The 22,548-nt window shown below is 37.3% G+C and overlaps 1 protein-coding gene across 1 annotated transcript; it reads left to right on the top strand.

Moving 5' to 3' along the window:
* Positions 1–188: 188 nt before the first annotated feature.
* Positions 189–21,356, top strand: dnai1.2 (dynein, axonemal, intermediate chain 1, paralog 2). Its single transcript, XM_008409431.1, has 20 exons — positions 189–351; positions 464–517; positions 859–987; positions 1,445–1,525; positions 1,834–1,957; positions 3,313–3,368; positions 3,525–3,680; positions 3,816–3,875; positions 3,974–4,099; positions 4,250–4,334; positions 4,422–4,539; positions 4,886–4,929; positions 5,028–5,275; positions 5,835–5,924; positions 6,074–6,161; positions 6,291–6,370; positions 7,765–7,913; positions 10,716–10,815; positions 17,596–17,778; positions 20,455–21,356. Exons 1-20 carry the CDS (start codon positions 337–339, stop codon positions 20,548–20,550), a joined length of 2,082 nt encoding a protein of 693 aa, XP_008407653.1. The 5' UTR covers positions 189–336; the 3' UTR covers positions 20,551–21,356.
* Positions 21,357–22,548: the final 1,192 nt, after the last annotated feature.

Raw genomic sequence — 22,548 nt, forward strand, 5'->3', positions numbered from 1 at the left:
ATTTTAACTTGAAATTTAAATGTAATTCTTTTTTAAATGATGTTAAAGAAACTATCAAATAAAAGGCATGGAGATTATATGACATGTTAAACTTTTATACCTTATTATAGGATCTATGTAACTAACTGTTAACAATCCTAACAACCGCCAGTAACGGAAAGACTGGCGGTTGTCATGGTAACCAGTACACAGGAGCCAGGCAGCGTTCTTTAAGTGCGTTCTCCTTTTGCTTGTGACCGTTTGAAGAGTTTGTCTGATTTTTATTGACAAAAAAACAGACATAGACATATTTTCTCAAGTTTTTAGAACCGGGGTCCTACCTCAATTCCCGTGAATATGGCTGGTAGAAGGGTAATTGTTGCCAAATCTTACTTAGTCTAGCTGCTACTAGCAAAATCGCAAGACATTACACGTACTCGTTAACTTTACATTTTTACTCTCGTCTTGATTTGTTTTCAAACAGGCTTCCACTGTTCACAAATTACCCGGTCTGAAGTTATCTAAAGGACTATCAAAGGTGCGTTTATCTCCCAAATATTCGAAGTAGACAACTAAAAGCGAGTAAGTCTAAATATTCATTTGGATAAATAAATGATTTATTTATCATGAAAGTGTCTTGTTTTCACAGCCTTTAAATTTAAACTTTTTGTCACTTGCCACGAACTGCAGTATATGTATGTGTAGATCAACAAAACCTGGGGCATGATTGTAAAGTGGGAGGCCTGAAATTTACTGTTGAACCATGACAAACTATTGAATAGTCCGAGGAATATGATTACTTTTGCAATCCATTTGTACACCAAAATATAATTTCATGTTTTCTAAAGACATAGATCTATTATTTGCTTGACATTCTAGGATGAGGATGACGCATGGGATGGGACTGATGGCTTGGACGACTTCCATTTGAAATCCACTGCGGATTGCCATCATCATCATCATCACCACCATCATCAGCATCATCATCAACTGGACCTCTCAGAGGCTGTAAGAGAAGAATATAACTGGATGAATGATAAAAACAGACCTGTAGACAAGACACAGGTCCTACTTAAGACAGAGACAGATCACATAGAATTAAATAAATTAAACTCTCATGTATACTTTGTGGTATCTTGTGATCTCTATTTGGGATCATTCTAACCATTCCTTATCTATATTTATTTTCTAATTCAATTTGGACAAGTCTTATATCTTTCATTGTGTGTCATTTTAGGTTTTAGTAGCTTGGTAATATACTAAAACGAAATGTAGTTTTTGCTGTTTTGACTCACTGTTGTGGATCTTGTAACTGGTGTCTGTACAAGAAATGGATGATATTGTCATGCGGAAATGTCTCTCTCTCTCTCTGACCTTCTGACTTATCAAATTATCTGCCCTGGGGGATATTTATTTTATATTACATACATGCAATTGTGTTTTTTTTTTAATCTGATTTACATAGGAGCTGAAAGAGGAAATTACAAGAGTTCTAAATGCAAACAACCCACATGCTCCAAAAAATCTTGTTCGCTACAGCTTCAAGGTAGGGAAGTCATAACTCAGCACATAAAATTACATAATATAATGTACATGCTACCATTGTTGCAAAATTATAGCCACTGTGAATCCAAGTAAGGCATTTTAAGAGCATTGTATGAAAACAATTCTGCTTGTTGGCTCTTTATAAAGGCATTAAAATTAAATCGGTATTTTGCCAAAAAGTCTTTACTGTGATATTTACTTATTTAATGTCTTCTGAGCAGATAATTAAGGTATTTTGGGGAAATCACTTAGTTCTATTGAAATTCATTTATTTTACTAATATTCATAATTTTTATTCGTCTATTTTAGGAACGTTTCTATAAGCCAGTGACTACTGTGGATCACTTGGCTGTCCACTTTGCTTTGGAGGGGAACCTACTGCATAAAGACTCTGATGAAGCTCGAAGACTTTCCATCTTTCAGCTACCTCCAGGTATGACAGCTATAAAGAATCCTGGAGTTTTGATCTGGCCAGTTAAAAGACATATAAAAAAAAGAAATTCAGCTTTTTCTGTTTAATGATGTCCAGGCTTTTATTGTACTTCACCCCCTATCTGAAAAGTGGCAAAGAACATGAAAGAAAAAAAAGTCTTGAGTGATCATTTTAGTTAAGGAATATAGAAGTGAGTCATCAATGCACAACAGAATAACCACCCAAGATAAAAGTAGTGATAATGTTTTTAATATATCAGTTAATTATATGAATAACAAGAGATCAAGAAAAATCTTGTGTGAGATTGGTAGCTTTAGGAGTTAGCAAACCATACCTGGCGATTTAAAAGCACTCTATTGCAAGCCCCGTCCGTCCGTCCGTCCGTCCGTCCGTCCGTCCGTCCATCCATCCATCCATCCATCCATCCATCCATCCATCCATCCATCCATCCATCCATCCATCCATCCATTTTCTTACACCCTTGTCCCTTAGTGGGGTCGGGAGGGTTGCTGGTGCCTATCTCCAGCTAACAACAGCTAAATTATAACACGGAAAAATGCTTGAATAATGTTTGGGCAGTTGTTGATTTATTTAATGCCTCTATCTGCAGGCATTTTATACTCATAAAGGACATGCACTGTATAAACCAACAAAACAAACATTGAGTGCCTCTCTGTGGCAGTCATGGTGGGTTCTTATACCACAGATTTGGGTTGTTCTATAGCTGAGCGATAAATGAATTTTTTATCGATAAATCGTATTTGCCCATTGCGAAAATTTAATTTTTGGAAAATCTGGATTTATTGACACCATTTCATTCCTTGGGTTTTCGTAGTTCAGACCGATGTCAGTCCGCCCAGGGCCTATTTTCTCATTTGAATACAAGACGTTTTGCATCCGGTCAACTCCCAGAAGGGATGATTGAAATAGATGTGAGTTTTTGAAAATATTTTCTGTTTTTTATAATTTCCTTTTAAGGGTCGAAAGGGAGAAAAAAAAAACAATTTAAAATTGGAAAATGAATTGGGTATTTCAGTCAATGTACAAGCCCCCTGTGCCCCCAAAAAAGTGTTAAATTGATCTCCTTTAAAAAACTAGAGATTATGTGTTGTTTTTGGAAGACTTTTGGCTTGTCTGGGGTTAACAATGTGTGTCCTTTTAAGAATGATAAGGTGTTTTTAACTTTAAGAGAGTTTTTGTAGCTTATGTTTTTTTTCCCTGGTGTAGTGAATATTTGAAGCCACTAGATGCCACTATTAAGCTAACAAACAGTTTGCATAATTACACAATGTACAGTTTATTTTGTTTGCTTTATGAACTCTAAATTTTTGAATAAATGTGTCATATTTGCCTAGGGGTTGTACCAGTGGAGTGTAAAGTAGAATCACATGAGGATCACGCTGAAACTCCGGTAAAAATAAGAAAAAAAATCTGTATATAGGCACTTAAAAAAGATTTAAGACATTGTTGAAAAAAAATTAAAAATACTGTAAATACTTGAGTAAATACTTAAGTTTGAATTGTGTAGATTGAACTTCAACCTCCGTCTGCTGATTTTCCACAATAGACTACACCTGTGGAGGATGGAGGCGATAGTGAAGAAACTGGAGATGAGGACAAACCACGTAGAGCTCCCTCAAAACGTCGCAAGAGGGAGGCAAAAATTACAAATCAATTCAACTTCAGTGAAAGGGCAGGACAGACTCGCAATAATCCTTCAAGGGTATGAAAAAGCAGTAACTACTGTGTGTAGTTAACATATGCAATGTTTACAAAGTAAGCACTACAATACTGGTATTAACACACTTTGTCGTTGCTTATGTATTGATGTACTAAAGAGGTTTTTCTTTTTCCTCAGGAAAGAAGCTGCCAGACTGAACCTCCTCCCCGCATCACCTTTTCTGGCTCTGCTAATCAGGTACGTTGCACACTTGTGTTCTGGTGTGTTGTGAGTGGACTTATTTTCTCTTTGTGGGAAAAAATGATTGGATGACTTTAATAACTGATTGCTTGCAGTGGGAGATCTACGACTCATACTTGAGGAAACTGCAGACGCAAGACTCAATTGAAAAGAAAAGAAAAAGCGTAGTAGAGAAAAAAGATGATTTTGACGTCAAGAAAAATTCGTTGATGGACAGTGGGGTAAAGTTTTTTTAAGCTTTCCTTCCTTAAATGTATCATTGTGTATATTCAATATATACAGTTAAATTGTGCCCTAATTGGTTGAAATAGTATTTCAATCAAAAATAGTATTTCCGGAGACCCCAAAACTTTGCTGTGTTTCTATTACAGCGTGAGGATGTCGCTCACGTGGGCGAGGTAGTCAAGATCATTGAACGAATAGTCATCCAAAATACGATGGATGACATAGCACAAGGCATGATCGTTTATATGTAAAACACATTTTTAACAACACATGTTGCTCTGTGTTGTTCTCTAACTGCATTCCTTTTGTAACCTTCAGATTTTAAGTACTTTGAGGATGCCTCAGATGAGTACAGAGACCAGGAGGGAACTCTTCTGCCTTTGTGGACGTTTCAGTATGAAAAAGCCAGGCATTTGTCTGTCACTGCCCTCTGCTGGTGTGTTGATTTATCAAATCTGTGAAACGTAAAATCTGAATAATGGGGGGACTTGTAAAGTTCCGATTCCCTGTGAACTATATCACATTTTGCCGGTATGCAACTTCTCCTGAGCCACCTTGAGTCTTTGGGCTGCTTTTCTGATTAATGTTTTGTTAATTTAGTGGATGCCCACCTCTGATATGGTGCAGTCGTGCTGTAGTATTTTCATTTCATTTGAAGTCTGGATTTTATTCATGTATGCCAGGGGGGCTTAGTAAAGAGGACGATTAATACATTTTCTGTTTTGTATGTCATTACTGTCACAAAAGAGAAGGATGACTGATAACTGATTATTATTCGATAGGAATAACAAATACCAGGACCTGTTTGCTGTGGGATTGGGATCATGTGAGTACTAACTGAAGTTGTAATAACATCTTTTATTGAATCATTTTTAAAAACTGATCCTTTCCAAATTGTCTTGGTTTTGTCTCTGTTGTGGCCAGATGACTTTGGTAAACAGGCGGGTGGCATGCTGCTCTTCTTCTCATTGAAGAACTCGGCTTATCCGGAGCACATCTACCCCTCGGCCTCTGGGATCCTTTGCCTGGACATCCATCCAGAACTCTCGTATTTGGTGGCAGTGGGTTTCTACGATGGCTGTGTGGCTGTTTACAACTTGAAGGAGCGAACACAGGACCCTGTTTATACGAGTACCGCAAGCACCGGAAAGCACACAGATCCTGTCTGGCAGGTGACTTTAGGTTGGGGAGTTCACTGTTTGTGTGTTCAGTTAAATTTTGAAGTACTCAGCTTGCTTTTTCATGCTCAGGTTAGTTTTTCAGTAGATTTAAAAAAAAAAAGAAATTTAGTTTCAAAAAATTAGTGGTATTATTATAGTCAGGATTTCCCAGTGTATTTTAAGCCTAGCGCCCCACCAGGCTAAGCATTGCTTTTTTTTTTTTTTTAAGTCTTTTTAAAATTTTTGCATTTTTTCAGGCTTTACAGTTAGTGTTCAGGTATTAATCTCCCAAACTTTCAATAACACATAATTATGAAGTGATATTTTCAAATTTCCTGTCAACTTTAAACACTTTTCAATTCAAAAACACGACGGGCCGTTGAATGAATGACTACCCTAGCACCCAATCACTGGGCTTTGCAAGCTTTCTTGGGGAAACTTTGTATAGTTATTTAGGTTTGGGATACATTTGAATAGAGACATATTTTTGTCAGCTTGAATGATGAAGATAATCCAAAACCTTCAGTCTGTTTATGTGTTTAGTCTTTTCACACAGACATCTTGTATTCAGGTGCGCTGGCAAAACGATGACATGGACAACAACCACATGTTTTGTTCGGTGTCATCTGACGGCAGAGTCGTGACCTGGACACTCGTCAAGGTTTGTACAGTCAGTACATCCTGCAAATGCAACTTGGTTATTTGAATGGTTATTTCTTGCTTAAATGTATTTCTTGCATTTTGCGATCATGAATTAATGTGTTTTGTATCTGTAAATTGCTTTCTAACTGTATATTTGTATGATTGCAGAATGAGCTAATGTCCTCGGACATTATCAGACTGACTGTGAAAGGTGCTCCATCTGATGGGTCAGAGGATTCACAGCTGACTGCCGTCTGTAAGACTCCCTCACAAACCTTTATGAGAGTCTCTCTATGACAGTGTTTTCACTTTGATTTATAAAATTAGTTTATTAAATGAGACTGACATCTGTGACAGTGTATATTTTTATGCCTCTTATGTGCAGCTCATGGTACATCGCTCGACTTCCACAAACAGATTGATTATCTGTTCTTAGTTGGCACAGAAGAGGGGAAAATATATAAGGTATGTGTGAAGGATTTCAAGAGCTGATGTGGCTGAATGACACTTCTAAAATTACATTAAGAATGTTGTTGATGTGATCCACTTCGACAGGCAGACCTCCAGGGAAAACAAAGAAGTCACATCTTAATTTGACATACAGTAATAAGGCTATCTGAATTTATTCTCAAGCCAAAAAGAAGTTTATGTGTAAAACATGAATGAAAGTGAATTTATTTTAAATGAGAATAAAGCATCATTCTCTAAATGTCACAAAGCCAGGGGTGGGCAGTATTTATCCAAAGTGCTACACGTGTGTTATGGTTGTAGAATCATTAACGCTAAACTCTAACTCGAAATATTATTTTTAATTAACTCCTGTTAACAGTAGTCCTTGGAGATGAGTGACAAAATGAAACATGCCATACTTGACCCACTTTAACCTTTTGGTATTTGTGTCAGTGGGCTGCATCTTAAAATGTTGTACAGAAATTCATTTAAACTCAGACGCTATAAAACACACATTTAAAAGATGTTTGATACCTTACAGTTCTACTAAGAAAGCAAAAAAGATTCAGGACCACCTTTGCTGCACTCGGCTCTTCTTGCTAACTTGTTGACAGACACTTCCCCGATATGTGTGAAATTAGATCCTCCTTCTGTCACATTGGCACGGACAGCTAAGAGAGGACAGATTAACAATCTTTCGCAGAGCTGCAGGACAGCAGTCATTTTGACTGGGTTTGAAAATGCAGCAGCTGTGTCCACGACCTATCAAGTTACCTAAGATTGTCTTGTTAATTTATCCCTGCAATCTAGCTCTTCTATTTTGTTGCTTTCACAATCCCTAAATCAAATTTGGAATAAAGCTGTCAGGTATATATTTCACTTTAAGTTTCAGTGCAGCAACATTTTTTACCAAATCACTTTCAGCTAACGCCACAGTGGAAGCATATACGCAATAATAAATAACAGGAAAATCATTATACAGTTGTCCGCACAGAATAACAAATAAGGTTCACATATCCCTGATGAAATACCACAAATTTGTTAAGTAAAAAAGAATTATAAATCATTTCAATACTCTTTCTTATTGTAATGTGACACATCCTGTAGAGGATTCTAGAAAATAAGAATTAAAAAAATTAATAAACTAAAGTAAAATGTAAAATTCTAGTTGAACTCTGTTTTCCTTCGAGTCTATCTATATGCCATATCTTGATTTGGTAACATTTGAATGAAGACATTTCCATAAAAGTCATTTTGTTAATGTTGTAGATGTTTTAAGCCTCATTTAATTAAGATCTAATATGCAGACACCGAATGAGTTGAGTAACTTATCAAACATCTTGAGAATATTGACTTCTTTTCACTTTGAATTGTGGGTAATAATCAGCTTTTTTCCTTTTATTCCCTAGTGCTCCAAGACTTACTCCAGTCAGTTCCTGGAGACATATGATGCCCATCGTATGCCAGTGGACACTGTTAAGTGGAACCACTTCCATCCCAGAATTTTTATTTCTTGCAGTTCGGACTGGAATATCAAGATCTGGGACCACACCATCAAGTAAGAAATAGAAATTGAGATATTAGACTTTTCTTACAGCTATTAACCATAAAATAATAAACTGTACCCTAATCAGCCAGCTGAACACATAACAGTCAAATGAACATCAGGAGGAACTGTATTTCAAGGAATCAAACTGTGAAGTCAAATTCTCTTAAGTCATGTTTGATACGTACAACATTTTTATAACAACTGACGTTAATATAGTTACTTGATTATGCTATAAAGTATAACATTGTGCTCAAAAAGTATAATCTCCCCTAAAACTTTCACCTCACCTCATTTAACTTTAAATCTAATTTAAATAACTATTCAGTTCTTCGTACCCTACTTCCTTTTAATCCTACCATTCCGGGATTACCGGGGCTGAAGCCTGCTGCAGCAATCAACTGGACAGTTAGCGAGCTTTTCCACTTGGCTAATCACCAGACTATCACAGATGCCATTTATCAACACATATATCAACACTTGTCTGTGACACTGTTGTTTATGTGGTGCTAAGACACATGCCCACCAACACAAGCGCCAGCGTTCCATCTGTGTCTGCTGGCTTAGCTGAACTTTCCATTGAATAAAATAGGCAGCGCTGAACCTGTTGAAAGACTGTGTGTACGTGTTGTTCTGTGAAGTATTCGTGTTCGTTGGAAGAGGTTCGTTTTCACAGGAGATTGAAAGCTCTGGGAAGCAACATGACTGCTATAATGACTTGTGTTACAGTCTTTCTTTGAAACTCAGGGTTGGGTTGAAAGGAGTTGATTGATGTCAACATCGCATCCATTTAACGTCCAACGGACAAACTTGTTTTTATTGTCATTTTGATTAGTTGAAGAATATAAAATTGCATATATTTTATAAGTCTTCTTTTCATTTTGCCAATAAAAGAATCACACAAAAATGTGTTCTTGTTAGTTTTAAAAATGTGCTAAATAATGCTATAACAATAACCTTAGCAACATTTTTAATGGTTTGTTAGCAAGCCATTAAAAGACACACTCAGTGAAACGCAATAGTAATTCCTCTGATCTTTCCATGGTTTTGCAGTGTGTTAAGTCTTTATGAGCTTCTTAGACTCATCGTGGATCAAACATAATTTTCTTGGCTCATTTGATTAACCCACACATCCTCCCACATTTTGACTGCACAAGCAACTTGACTGAATAATGATAGTAATCATTTGCTCATCATGAGAGACACTATTTCAAAGTGTGACCGTTAACATCCTAAAAATACAAAACTTAAGATTTCTGAATTCAAACGCTTTCACTTCTCAGCTCACTGTGGAATTAAATACTGCCAGACCTTATAAATAAATGAATGAAGGAATGAATGTGGATTTCCTTGACGATTAGGCTTCAATGCAAAAATAATGTGTTTCTAGGCCACAAGAGTTAAAACAACGCGTCTTCCAAAATTAGTGAAAGAAGAATATATTATGATTACAATCAGTAGGTAAGTGATCCATATGCATTTGCCTTGTGCAGAGAAAAAACAACAGGAATACTGAAAATGTCTCCATTTTCTGACAGCTATATATGAGTAGGTTTCTGCTTTATACGGCGGAGAGATTAGACTTTAGTTAGTTTGTCCTGAATTCCTCACACACAAACATAAGGTAGTTTTAAATAACATAAATAGCTTTTTTGAGGGGGTATTTTAGCTTTCAATAAAAAATTCCACCTGATGGCGCAGAGGAAAGACTAGGAAATATGTTGGGGGGTCTTTTTTTCCAGAAGCCACTTAATTTATAAATAGAGTTAAGCTGTGTCCCGTTTATTTCTAATACAAGTAAAGCTGTTCTGTGAAGGTCTCAGAAGTTTCTTAGAGAATGCTAAACAGCATTATGAAGACAAAAGAACGCTGTAAACAGGTCAAGGATGAAGTTGTGTGGAAGGTTGAGAGCATAACCTTCTGCAGCTACAGTATGCACTACCTTTTGCACTCACGAAACGTGAGAAGGTTGAAGGAGTAACAATACTTTAAGTGGCACTGTGCATGTTAGTGTGGTGGTAACTGTATCATACATAGTCCTGTCACACTGACAAATTTTGCTGGATGATAAATTGTTCCATAAATTGTTGTGATAGAAAAAATGATGTTTGGAGACCATTTTCAAGTTATTTATTAATGGCATCAGCAAACACCGAAAACTGAATGATATTTTAAATACAAAAAAAAAAACACAACCAAAAGCAATAAAAAAGGGACATAAAAACCACACAAAGCCAAAACTATAAATAAAATGAAATATGAACTCCTTGTTTGAATTCAGAAATTCAAAGTTTTGTATCTTTACATGAAGCTATTTCAAAGTGTGATTTTTAACATTTTGAAATAGTGTCTCGTGTCTCTGAAAACAAAATTGCCCCTCAAAGATATTGACCATTGATTAATTGATTTATTGCCTGTTGCGACAGACTTAGACATGAGTCAAAAAACAGTCAAAAAATAGCTAAAAAAATATATTTTAATAATATTAATTTTTTTTTTTTTTATTCTGGTCAGATATGTTCCAAGCTTTTAAGCTTTGAATTTTCAATAGATTCAAACATAGCACACTGACCTGGATGTGCAAATGAAATGTAAGTCCTTCACTCTTTTATACATGTTTCTAGATTCTGGAACAAGAATTTGGTCATGTGGCAGGGCCTCCGTTTCCACTTGGCGTTAGACTTGCTCCTGAGTGCGTTCCCAAAAAGATTGTCAAATGTGTCACTTCTCAGAAAATAAAATGCGTCTCTGTATGTTTAAGATGAGCAACTTTGCCTGTGTTTTCCTTTAGCTTTCCTTTTGTAATTGTTTCAGCACTCCAATGTTCACCTTCGACCTCAGTGCCCCCGTTGGAGATGTTTGCTGGGCTCCTTACTCCTCCACTATATTCGCGGCCGTGACAATAGACAGAAAGGTAAGGGCCTTTTTCAGGTCTCTCTTTTTCCTTTTTCAAAATGCAGCACGGTAAAATGAGCAGAACTTCTAATCGTTTTCTACCTTTAGAATGTAGAACATACAAAACATTCCTAGCTGACGATTCCGTGTTTAAAAGAAGCATGTCACCAGTTTTCGACCTTCATCAGAGCCTGAAGCGCGCTTGCCTCCGAGATTGCACAGATGCGGCAACACGTGTCCGCTGTGTACAATAACTTGACATTTATTTGACTGAACATGCGAAACACCAAACAGCTATACCATCTACGATCTGCCGCTCACTTTTTAATCTTCTTTATATATTGCATGAGTCTCAAATCAAAGTTAAGTAGCCTCGGGAAATCGAGTTGGTTCAGACTCTTATTTCATGTAACAAAGAAGCTTCCTAGTCATTGATTCCAGGCAAAAGTAATTTCAGCGGGTGTTGCGTTGCTTATCTTCACATATTTTTTCTGTATGGCTTCAAGCTGTCCCCATCTGTTGGTCCTCTCAGTCTGCGCAACACTACATAAAAGTCAAGGTTGTTATGTCTGACACGTTTCCTGTGCAGTGCGCCAAGTGAAGTGAAGAGGAAATGAGAGCTGAGTAATTTGAGAGACACCTTATGTGATACTTTGTGTGTTTATATCATGTCCTCTCAACTGCCAGGATTTGGTCACCACAGGCACCAGCTGCAGCATAGGAGGACTCGTTACACCACACAACCAACCTGGGACATGGAACCGGGGCTGCTTTTGGGACAGTTGTCACCGCTCTGCATTTCTAGTGTATGCGGTAGAAATTTACCGGAAAATGAACCAGAATAGCAAGATGCTTTTTAATTTATTAGACAAGGAGTTTGTTTGGAGCAACATTTCAAATTGGTTGAATCTTTGCAACCATACCTCTCCATCTCATATTTTATGTTAGCTTTAATTGTGAAGGATTACTTTAAAATTTGTTGCAGTTCCACCTTGTTGTAGACTTTGGGGTGTGGCAAAAGAATGAATAAAGCATAAGTTTTAATAGCCATTTGAAATGGCTATGTTTTTTAAGTTTGTGGAGTTAGTAGTTTGACGGGCAGAAAGGTGAGGAGAGAAGGGGAAGACATGCAGCACAGGATTGAAGGTTGATCCCTGTGTTCAGTTGTATTTTCTCAAATTCATCAAGATTGAGTACTTTATTTTATTCCATTCAGATTAGAAGGAATGATATAAGACACACAGAACTCTCACATTTATTGACTGGCGTCAACCTCCATGTTCTCCCTCAGTACAGCGGTTTTGTTGCAGAACATTAATCGATTTCTGTGGCAACTCTCGAGTAGAGCTTTGAATGACTCATTTAAGTTGTGTGCTCCTGGATGCATGCACGCCAGTAATGACAACCTGGCTTTCAGTTACTTCTGCCACCCCACAAAATGTCAGAGGAACAACGGTGTGAGTGTGTGGGTTTGCGTGAGCTTGTGCACATGTGTTCATGAGGATAATGCATTGATTGGAGGCTGAGGTGCAAGAATGACACACAGTTGTGTGGCGCAAACAAATTCTCTCTGTCCCTGATCCTCCATCTGAGCCGCCTGTTTAGAAAAGTGTCTGGATGACATAATGAGAAAGTCTGGTCATCTCTGCTGGTGATTAGTCTTCAAGCTCTGTGTTTACTCTTTCTGATGGATGTCCTCTCCACCTTCTCTGTATGGACTGTCACACATATTTTTCAGTCTTTGTAGTTTCCTAGAAATTAGATGAGCAAACCCCCAAAAGACAAGACAATGTACAAAGGTTTTTTTTTAGAAAATCTGTTTTAATTTACATTTGAACAAAAATGACAAGTTGAAAATAATTAATATCCTTCTCCAGTCTTGCTTTGTGTTGCAACAAACTGACACTTATACTTAGAGACAATCTTTTTGCATTTTTAACCATTCGTCTTTTTTATAAGGTCCAAGTCACTGAGGTTAGAACGTCGCCTTGCCATAAAATCTAAATCCCTCCAAAACTTCATTATCATAGTCAAGTGGGCACGCTTGACTAGACCAATCAAAACATTAGTATCACATCCAGTCTTTAGATGCTTACCTAAACCTACAAAGGGTACAGATCACTTTGACCCTACCTCTAAGAACTCAACTTTTTCAACTCGTCATTTTCCAAATGAAACTATTTCCAAATGGCAACACTTTTGTCTCAAAGAAAATAGCAGTGTAAGCAATCAAAGGTTAGTTAAAAATATTATGTCAACCCAACTCTACATTGTAATTATATTTTTTATATATTTGTTTACATTCTTGGTGACTTATGATTTTTTTTTTCCATGTACGCATAATTGTCAACCTTAAGAGGAACATCTGTGATTTAATTGTACTATATACTCTGTCTATAAAGTCTTTCTGTTTTAATCAGATTTCATAGCTTGTAAAAAGTTATCAAATCCAAGTCACGCTATCATCCAATGTAATAAGGTGTCCTCATTACATAGGATGATAGCATAAATTAAATTCAGCCATATTCTCTGTTGAAAATGTGCACCACTAATGGACTGGTCACTGTGTAGGTACAGTAGTTTTCTCCCCAGAGGCAGATGAGTTTCTACAGATTGGTTTCATAGACTTTCAGATCCAGGTTTAGGGTCTTTTCATAGCCCCGTTTCTCCTCTGTCTCCCTGCAACACAAGACAACAACGGACGCACTGATTGGTTGCTTGCTTGGATACTTTCACCTGCATTTTTAATGGAGTCAAAACACCCAAAAATATTATTATAATGCTAGACCAAGAAAAAAGATGCAATGTTAAGCGGTCAATCTAATCAAAGACATTGACTTTTTTGATCAACCAGCCAGTTAGAATTCTGCAGTATCATACAATACATTAATGCAGAGAGCCACTTTAAACTTCAGCAAAAGAAAGATTACACTACAAGTTGCTAAAGTTAAAATTTAACACGCTCATATATCTCTATTAATAAAAAGCGTTATCTCTTTGTGAGATTAGATTCGAGCTTTACTACATTTTGCTTAGTTATTAAAGTTTGTACTTAATTATTGTCGGTTATACAATGCAAATTACATAAAATAAATCAGCCGAGGGACTGACGAGCCGAGGGACTCTACCACAGTATGATTACGATTCTAGGCTTTTTGGTAGTCAGAAAGAAAAGTGCTCAACAGTTACATTTGAAACATATGTTAAATAGAAAATGTATTAGAAGCAGAAAACCAAAAAAAATAGGTTTCAATGATAGCAGTGTATGTTCACATTTTCACAGATTAAATGTCTCGACATTTCAGAAACAATTTGCTCTATCTGGATCCAGAGCGCTTTCACACGTCTGAGGTAGAGCCTCAGAACGCTTTGCATTGAGGTAACAATCTCAATTTTCTGTAAAATCTTGTCTTTACAAACATCCTTCTAACATCAGGATATGATTTTTTTTTTATCTCAAAGACACAGATTACAGTGCAACACCATCACCGTTTGAGAAAAAACTGACTGTGATTTACAAACCTTCTTATATTTAGTAGTTTTTTTCCAATCACAAGAATAAAGACAAGGACAAGGAAGCCAACGACAGCTGACACACCAATCAACCAAGGCTGAAGAGTCTTTTTCGTTGATCTTGCAGCTGATGAGATAAATTCATATAAATCCATTTGTAAAATAATGAAGAAAACTGAATATTTTACTCAACTTTACTTTTTAGTAAAGTTCATAATCTACACCAATTGACTTATTAAATGTTTTATTTGAAAGATAATTATCACAGCACAATTTATTCTAGATCTCCAAGCAGTGCTAAAATAATCTTCAAGAGGACGAAACGTTTACTCATGTGTCAAGATTCCGAGTTAATTGTAAAAAAAAAAAAATTGTTTTACCGTTTTGAGCTGAGCTGCCGGTAGCACACAGGAGCACACAAAACGCAAGCACGTTCATCCCAAACATGGTCGACCCGCAGATGTTTTAACCCGAGCGACCAACACAGAACATTCAGCTCAACTCAGCTGCCGAGAAACATACACACGACGTATGTCGTCTCTCTGTCGCTGCATAACCGTGTTGTAATCACAGGTCAGAGTCTACAGCAGAATTATCTTAGGAATCTGGGTGTGTTATCAGTTTTAATAGCCATAGACACTTTTTAATCACCTCTTTTTTGCCTGCATTCTCCTTGCAACATGTGGCGGCCACAGAAATGCACCACCTGAAGTTTACCAGAGCATAAGATAGATACATTTAATTTTAAAATTGATGTTTTAATTTCTTATTTTATTGATGTAATTTGTTTTATTATACGTGTAGGGCTGGAGCATAGAAGGAAAATAATCAATTAGTCGTGTGGAATAATGCTATTGCATTATAAGTTCCCGTGACTCAACATTTCCCTTCCTTCTCAAATGCACCAGCCTACCAAGTATTGCATCCATGCAGCACTCTGTGACTGTGTTGCAGATTCTGAGAGTGTTTGTTTACTCCAGTTTGACTCTGTCGAGTTGTAGTGCACCAGATGTGATCTCAGCATGAGCTTTTTCTGATAGTACCAGACTCCAGTAGGATGTTTTCAATATTTATGGCAAAAATTCAGGTTGTTCCAAAACTGTTATCCAGTAGACGCAAACAAGTGTTTACACCACCAGGTAAAATACCAGACTTTTGTTACCTATAAAAATGGGACTGGATAAATTGAAAATATCACTTTTGCTTGCCTGCAGTCAGAATGCAGGATTCTGATGGACTCCAACCAAAGAAAGTGAATTCTGAATTCATTTTTGCTAAAGGAGACTTTTACAAGTGTACACACGTATGTAACCCAATTGCTGCAGTATTGTTATTTTTCTACATTTCCATTGTGAAAGGTATGTTTGTTTATTAGCTGGAATGTAAAACAGAAATTTCACCTTTAGGTTACAAGTTTTGAAATGACTTGTGGCCTCATTTATGAATTTCAGTGACTTTTAGTCGACTGTAGTTTTTATTCCCACCGCATGTTACTGGATGTGTTGGCTGGAATAATGAGGTTGTACTTGTATATTACTCAACAGCGTACTTTTGGTAGCACTGTGACCTAGAGTGATGATGCAGTATGTGGCTTGGTGTGGTTTAACTTTGATGGCTTCTGAAAGTTAAGTGAACAAGAATTTGTTCTTGTGTGGACTGGCTACATGACATGTCTGGTTCTTGGATCCATCAAGGGAGGCATTTTTGATTATCTCCTCTTGAAAGGGGAGCCTAAACAATAAATTAAATTAAAATTTAGTTCTGGATGGCCGTCCCTTCAAATTAAGAGATTCCAGGCTACAGATGTATTTGGTTGATACTTTTGTATCTCATGACTGAGTTGTTGTCATTTGAGGCCTTTTCCTGACTGTAAAAAAAAGCATAATAAATAAATGTAGCCAAATGTCCAAATAAAATTACTTTCTGCAATCCTCATAATGTGCTACACAGTAGCTCATGCATCTGTGTAATTACTGAGAATTACAGAAAAAATGCACTGCGGACAAAGAGCTGCTTGGCACGGTTCTAAGCAGCTGGCAACTTACTCCAGATAAAATTAAAAAAGCAGGCAGGAAGTTAAGCTTTATGGCCGCACGAAGTTGCAGGTGACCTGTCCAGAGTGTTCTCCACCCTCGACTAATGAGAGCTGCAGATAGGCGCCATTCAGCAAGGATTAGCAGGGAAAGATGGATAATGGCGTGGTAGTTGCATAAACAAGGAATTTCCTTTGTTAGAAACAAATACAGTGCTTCATTGTCTTTGCATACTGAGCAAGTCTAAAAAAAGATCTATCTTTTCCTAGAGCTACAAGACTCTGGCACAAAGCTTCTCTTTAAGGTTCTTGGGAGGGAGCATTTTAAGACCTCTAATTTGTAGTTTTATGCTAATGTGAGCCAAGGTAATTATAAATTCAGTGAAGTAAATTGACTGCTCCAAGTGGCTTTGTGAATTACAAATGCAGTCATATTGCACTGCAATTACTCATGACTAATGTTGCATTAGTCTTTAGATTTGAACGTCAAAAAAACCCACTGTTGTTAATAGCTGCACTGATAAGAGGCTAGAGAAAGTCAGACCTCGTTGGAGTCTGGTGATTAGTTACAAACGAGGATTCTTTGCGTTAACACTTGTGTGCTGTGGGAACTTCACCAGCACAGGCACGTTAATCTTTCTGATAAAGAATGGTAGGATCTGCTTTGTAGTAGATTCATTTGATGTTATCAGATTATCAAGATACATTATGAAAGTTGTGACATGATGTCCGGTAGATATGAATGTCTAGGAACTTGGAAAAAATCATGACAGTCCCAACATGCCCGCAAACATGGAGAGTTAAGACTCAGAATTACGAGTCCCAGACACTTTGGACTTTTATAGGTTTTGTCAGTTCGCAAAAACAAAGCTCCGTGTGGTTTTAATGGCTTTTTATGTCGTCAACTAACGAAAAAGTGGTTGGTAATTCTGAAGTAGGAGGAAAAGGTTGCGTGGTTTCTGAAATTTTCTACCAGTAATAACATGAAAAGTATAATGGTATACATGGTAGGGGAATATATTACCACAAGGCACAAGGAAGCTGGTCAGGAATTAACGGGAAGGAGATACAGACTAATCCTGCTGAAGAACAATTTTTGAAAGGCAGTGTACTCTTCTTGTCGCCACATCAGCAAAATACAAGTTTTTGTGTGTTTTAAGATCTTTCTTTTAGACACTGTTGTCGCGAAATACCAATACATTTGATGAGGCAAAAAAATATGAAACAAGCGTTATAACTACTCATCTTTCTCAGGTTCACGTCTTTGACCTGAGTATCAACAAATTTGAAGGCATCTGCCATCAGATAGTGGTTGCCAAAAAGACCATCCTGACTCACATTGAATTTAATCCCATCCATCCGATCATCATTGTGGGGGATGACCGGGGGACTGTGACCAGCCTCAAGCTCTCCCCGAACCTCCGCAAGAAGCCCAAGGTGAGTAAAATCAATAAATCTAATTTGCTCCACCGCTCTTGAGCAGTGCAATGGCAACAGTGTGGTTGCATATCCAGGAAAGCACTACATAGGTTTTTATGATTATTTACTATTGGAAAATGCAAAAGATACTCATATTAGCTTTGCATTGCTTGTGGAATTTCTGCACACATTAGTTTTATCAAATATCAAATATGGAAACAATCTGGATTTCTTTATGTATATTTAATATAGTCCAAGACGACAACTTGATTCAGCTCAGCAAATTACTAATTTAATCTTTTTGTAGCATGCTGATAAAAAAAAAGTACATTAATCATAAGTTATCAATATTGCAATGGTTTTGTCAAATGTTGTCGAAAGTGTGCAAATAATGTCGTCACCTGCCAATTTAATTATCTTAAAAATGTGTTACTTGCTGCCATGAACAGAGAGTAAATCGTCTTTGCTCGTACAAATGTTTGCAGGAAGTTGTGTCTCATTTCACCTGCTGTGTTGGCGCTCAGAGCAAAAGATGTTAATCAAACTTGCATAATTATATCGACTGTGCTGGCAAGAACAATCAGCTACAGCAATGATTGGCAAATCTGAAAAGTTGTTAACAAGCCAAACCGATAAACCAGACCATCCCACAGGCTGCTCAAAACGGGTTCACTTAAACAGACGTGGAAACCAATAAAAGCCGCCGCTGCCTTGACCCCGATTCTGATTTAATCTCGCTATGGAATAATCTCCCCGTCGCGTTACACAGTTATCTGAATCGCTATTTCTCTTGTTTACAGAACAAATGCCAATTTGACTAAGTTAAAGAAAAAACAATTTGGTCAGCGGCGTATAATAGCATAGCAAAATGTAGTTGGGCTGAGAAACAAAGTGCCACTTTAATCTTCCTCTGCTAGATGAGTCCCTGAAGCCTCTCTTAAGCTGAGAAGTAATCACATCAGTCCTTCTGAACACAGGAGGAAAGCAAATGGCACACTGAGTCACAACACTTTAATCAGAGCCCATTAACAGTTAACTCTGCCGCGCTTCCACTTTTCCTTTGTGTTGTTTGCATCAGTGCGTGTAAACCAGACAGAACTTTAATGACTAGAGAGAAGCATTCATTGCATTCATTTTCACAACACACTCCACTGCACATTGTATTACGCAGACTCCTCCAAACATCCTGTTTTAACCACACAATTATATGAACACAACTTAACGCGCGCCGCGCGCACGCACAGATGCAGTTCTTCTCCTCCTGCAATCTCTGACTTTACGCCTTACAAGTCCATTAGTGATATAATTGCACAGTTGAGCATCACTGACGGTGCTTAGAGCATTTTAAAGGCCAGTGTGGCAAAAAAAACAAAAAAACAAGCATCAGCCGCAAAAAAAACATTTAGCAAATAGTCTTCAGACCAGACCAAGATGGTGAGCACAGACCGACATTAAGGTTTGAAAATTGGCACTGTGCTCATTTCTTACTATAACCTGTCATTTTTAATACTCAATCTGAAATGAGTTCTAATTATCGGTATCGGTAAGTTTAAAATATAGAGAACTGTGATCACAGCTGCGTTGTCACATTATGGTTCATGCTGTTGTTTTGCGCATGTAGCCGCCTTGGCCTGAAGGTCTGTGATGTTTTTATGGGGGATTAGAGCATGTCGTCACGTGTCCACTGAAATAACTTAGTAACTCAAAACAACATGCATTTTACTTCAGCCGCGTGACTTTATTGGTGGCACAGCCAAAACAAAAGCAGCATTGTAGCGCAACTATTGATATTCTGTGAGTGTTATTTGTCTGAATCTCTGTAGAAATGTCCGAAAATGAGCAGGAACGACGCAGGCATCAAGTTCGGAAAAGACGCTCCTCTCTTTAGAAAATACATTATTCCTGTTCAACGTCTTTGACTGCTTTGGTCTTCTTAAGTCAAAGTCCAGCTCAGGATCAGGACCCTTTAATTGTAAAAGAGCTTTAACGGGCCTGCTAAACATTGTCTTGTGCTGGGATCACTTTCAACAGTAAGGTAATGAAGTTGAGCTGTAACTGTTTGTTTCGCAACATTGCCCAAAAGAAGCAACTAACTTTGCAGCAGATTTAAAATTCAGATGGAAAGGGGTCTGTTATACAATTATAATAATTACATCATTAAATTATTCCTTCTAAAATATATTATACTTAATACATTTTAACCTTATTTTTAATATATATACAGCTCTGGAAAAAAAAAATCAAGAGGCCACTTAAAATGATCAGGTTCTCTGATTTTTACTTTTTATAGGTATATGTTTGAGTAACATAAACACATGTTGAATAATCGACAACATGTCTCCGAAACTGCAAGCAAACGTTTAGTATTTATTTGCAGAAAATGAGAAATGGTCAAAATAGGGGAAAAGATGCTGTGCTCTCAGACCTCAAATAATGCAAAGAAAACAAGTTAGTATTCATTTAGAAACAACAAAACTAATGTTTTAACTCAGGAAGAGTTCAGAAATCAATATTTGGTGGAATAACCAGGAGGTTTTCAGTGGGGTTCAGTGCAGTGGGATCTTAGTTTTTCACAGAGCTGTTTCATTCTGACTTTGTGTTCACCACTGGGTTTCCTTTACTTCTTGGTAAGAAGAAGAACTTAATTGTTGTTTCTTTTTTGTTTGTTTGTTTGTTTGTTTTTTGTGTGTGTAGAGCAAGAAGGGCCAGGAGCTGCCCAAGGGTTCAGAAGCAGAGATATTAAAGATGGACAGGCTGCTCGCCCTGCTGAGAGAACCAGAGCTAGACTGAAGTCACACCGACTCCGCTTCAATTCAGCCAATGTGGCTTCTCATATGGTGGAGTTTTTTTTCTGTTTGCAGCAAATAAAATGAACATGTTGCAATCTGTGTATTTGATCAAATGTTCTCTTAGAGTCTTACTTGATGAAATTGAAATGAGAGCCCCAAATTCTTTTTTTTTTTTTTTTTTTTTTTTGCTGTTGATATAGTTTTTTCTTTTTATACTTTTGATATATTGAGTAGACACAAGAACCCTCAGTGAAAGTTGTAAGATGAATGCTTGTCACAGTGTTATGTTGTGTTCAGTTGTATCACCTGGATTTTCTGGGAACTGAGGACAGTTGTTGCTGCTCTGCAAAAGGATTCCTGTCTCGTTTGGACATGATTTCAGATGCATAGTGGTTCTCTATAAGAAGACCGATTTGCATCTGAGGCGTCTGGGAAACAACCTTGTTGTAAGTCATTTAGAGTCCTGCAAATGTCCATGCAACCTTAACTCCCCGAGGAAACATTGACATGTCGGAAATGTTATTGTGTGCTTCTTTATTACTTGTCTCTTCACAAGTTATGTAAGCAATATTGACACTGATGCGTTTGTTTGGTTTTTTTTTGTTTGTTTTTTGCCATAAAAAGCTGAGACATGTTTTTGTTTCATACAGAAAATGTCAAAAAAAGGCAGAGTTCAACTGATTTGAGTCATGTGTTGTTTTTCTTGATATTTGTTTAATTGATCCTTCAGTCTGTCTTACCTGAAAGTGCTGCATGTGTTTTCATGTAATTTGTTGACAATAAACATATTAAAACTGTTTAACAAAACAGACTGGATTGAGTAGATTTCAGAGTTGATAGGAATCTTTAATTGGGTTGGGATTAGAGTTGTTCCAACCCTAAAAAAAAAAAAAAGCTTTAGCTTTTTAGCTCATTTTAGCTCTTCTGTACAAATTTCTTAGAAATTTCTTGAGTGGGATTTTTGCATTGATCGAAAGTTTTCGCTCCTTTTCCACAGTTTTTTTATTTGCATTTTACAGGCTTTGCTTCATTCTGCTGCTTCTGGCTGTTACTTAAATTTCAGAGACCTCTGACTGACGACTGTAGCTGTATGACATGTATGAGTCTCATGATGGTCTCAACGTCCTGCTGCTCCTCACTGCTGCTACTCTGGGCAGCAGTGATGATTCTCCACAGTAACATGTCCTGACCTGGATAACACCATCGGTTGTTTTCAGGCACTGCTAATCCACCTCATTTGCTTTTTGCTGCTTCTTTATAAATCTCTGTGTGGTTAGAAAGCTGGGCATAGAGACATTGGACTCTGGGATATGATCACGGCCCATTATGATCAATGGAAGAGATGGTTTGAACTTCCTCCTTCTCTCTCTGCTCTTTGGTTCTGCTATTCATCCATGAAGCCTCCTTTTCAACTCCTCTGAGCTTCGGGGTCGTAGTTAAGGTATTATTTGAGCTTTAGAGATGCTAATCAGCTGCTCCCAGTTGTAAAAAAAAAAAAAACTCTTGTTGCCTCGGTTACATGTGATAATTGTCTGAAAGTATAAAAGTAAGAACAAAATCCTTCCAGCAGCACAGCATCAAAAATCAGAGAAAGTAAGGCTCCAATCATTCAATGACAAAAAAAACAACCAAAAAAATGAACTAAAGTCAACAAAAACAACAAATCTGAACTAGTGTAACAAAGTTACTCGAACATGCTGCCACAGTCAGCATCGCTATTCTAGAATCTCTTATAAGAATATCTTTTCTTGAGCACGACACTGAGTTTTCTGTCTTCTCCTGTCCAGCAGAGCACCTTGGATGTACACAAATCTGCAGCAAATGCTTGACGCTGACATGTACTAAGATATGCCAGTGTAAAAAAATCACTTATTGGAAACATTAAAACCAGGCTGCAGGGGAGCCATTGTTTCATACAGTAATAATCCACTAAATAAAGAAAGGTGTAGCGTTGCAAGACATAAATGGACGTAGAGGATTGTGTTACTCGTGGAGCAGA

This window comes from Poecilia reticulata, linkage group LG5 (assembly GCF_000633615.1).
Source record: "Poecilia reticulata strain Guanapo linkage group LG5, Guppy_female_1.0+MT, whole genome shotgun sequence".
NCBI lineage: Eukaryota > Metazoa > Chordata > Actinopteri > Cyprinodontiformes > Poeciliidae > Poecilia > Poecilia reticulata.

What these genes read in the sequence shown, in the direction of transcription:
- dnai1.2 (XM_008409431.1), top strand. An exon ending in CTCGCAATAATCCTTCAAGG is followed by an intron (nt 3,681 to 3,815) that starts GTATGAAAAAGC and finishes CTTTTTCCTCAG; the next exon opens with GAAAGAAGCTGCCAGACTGA. An exon ending in TTCACAGCTGACTGCCGTCT is followed by an intron (nt 6,162 to 6,290) that starts GTAAGACTCCCT and finishes TCTTATGTGCAG; the next exon opens with CTCATGGTACATCGCTCGAC.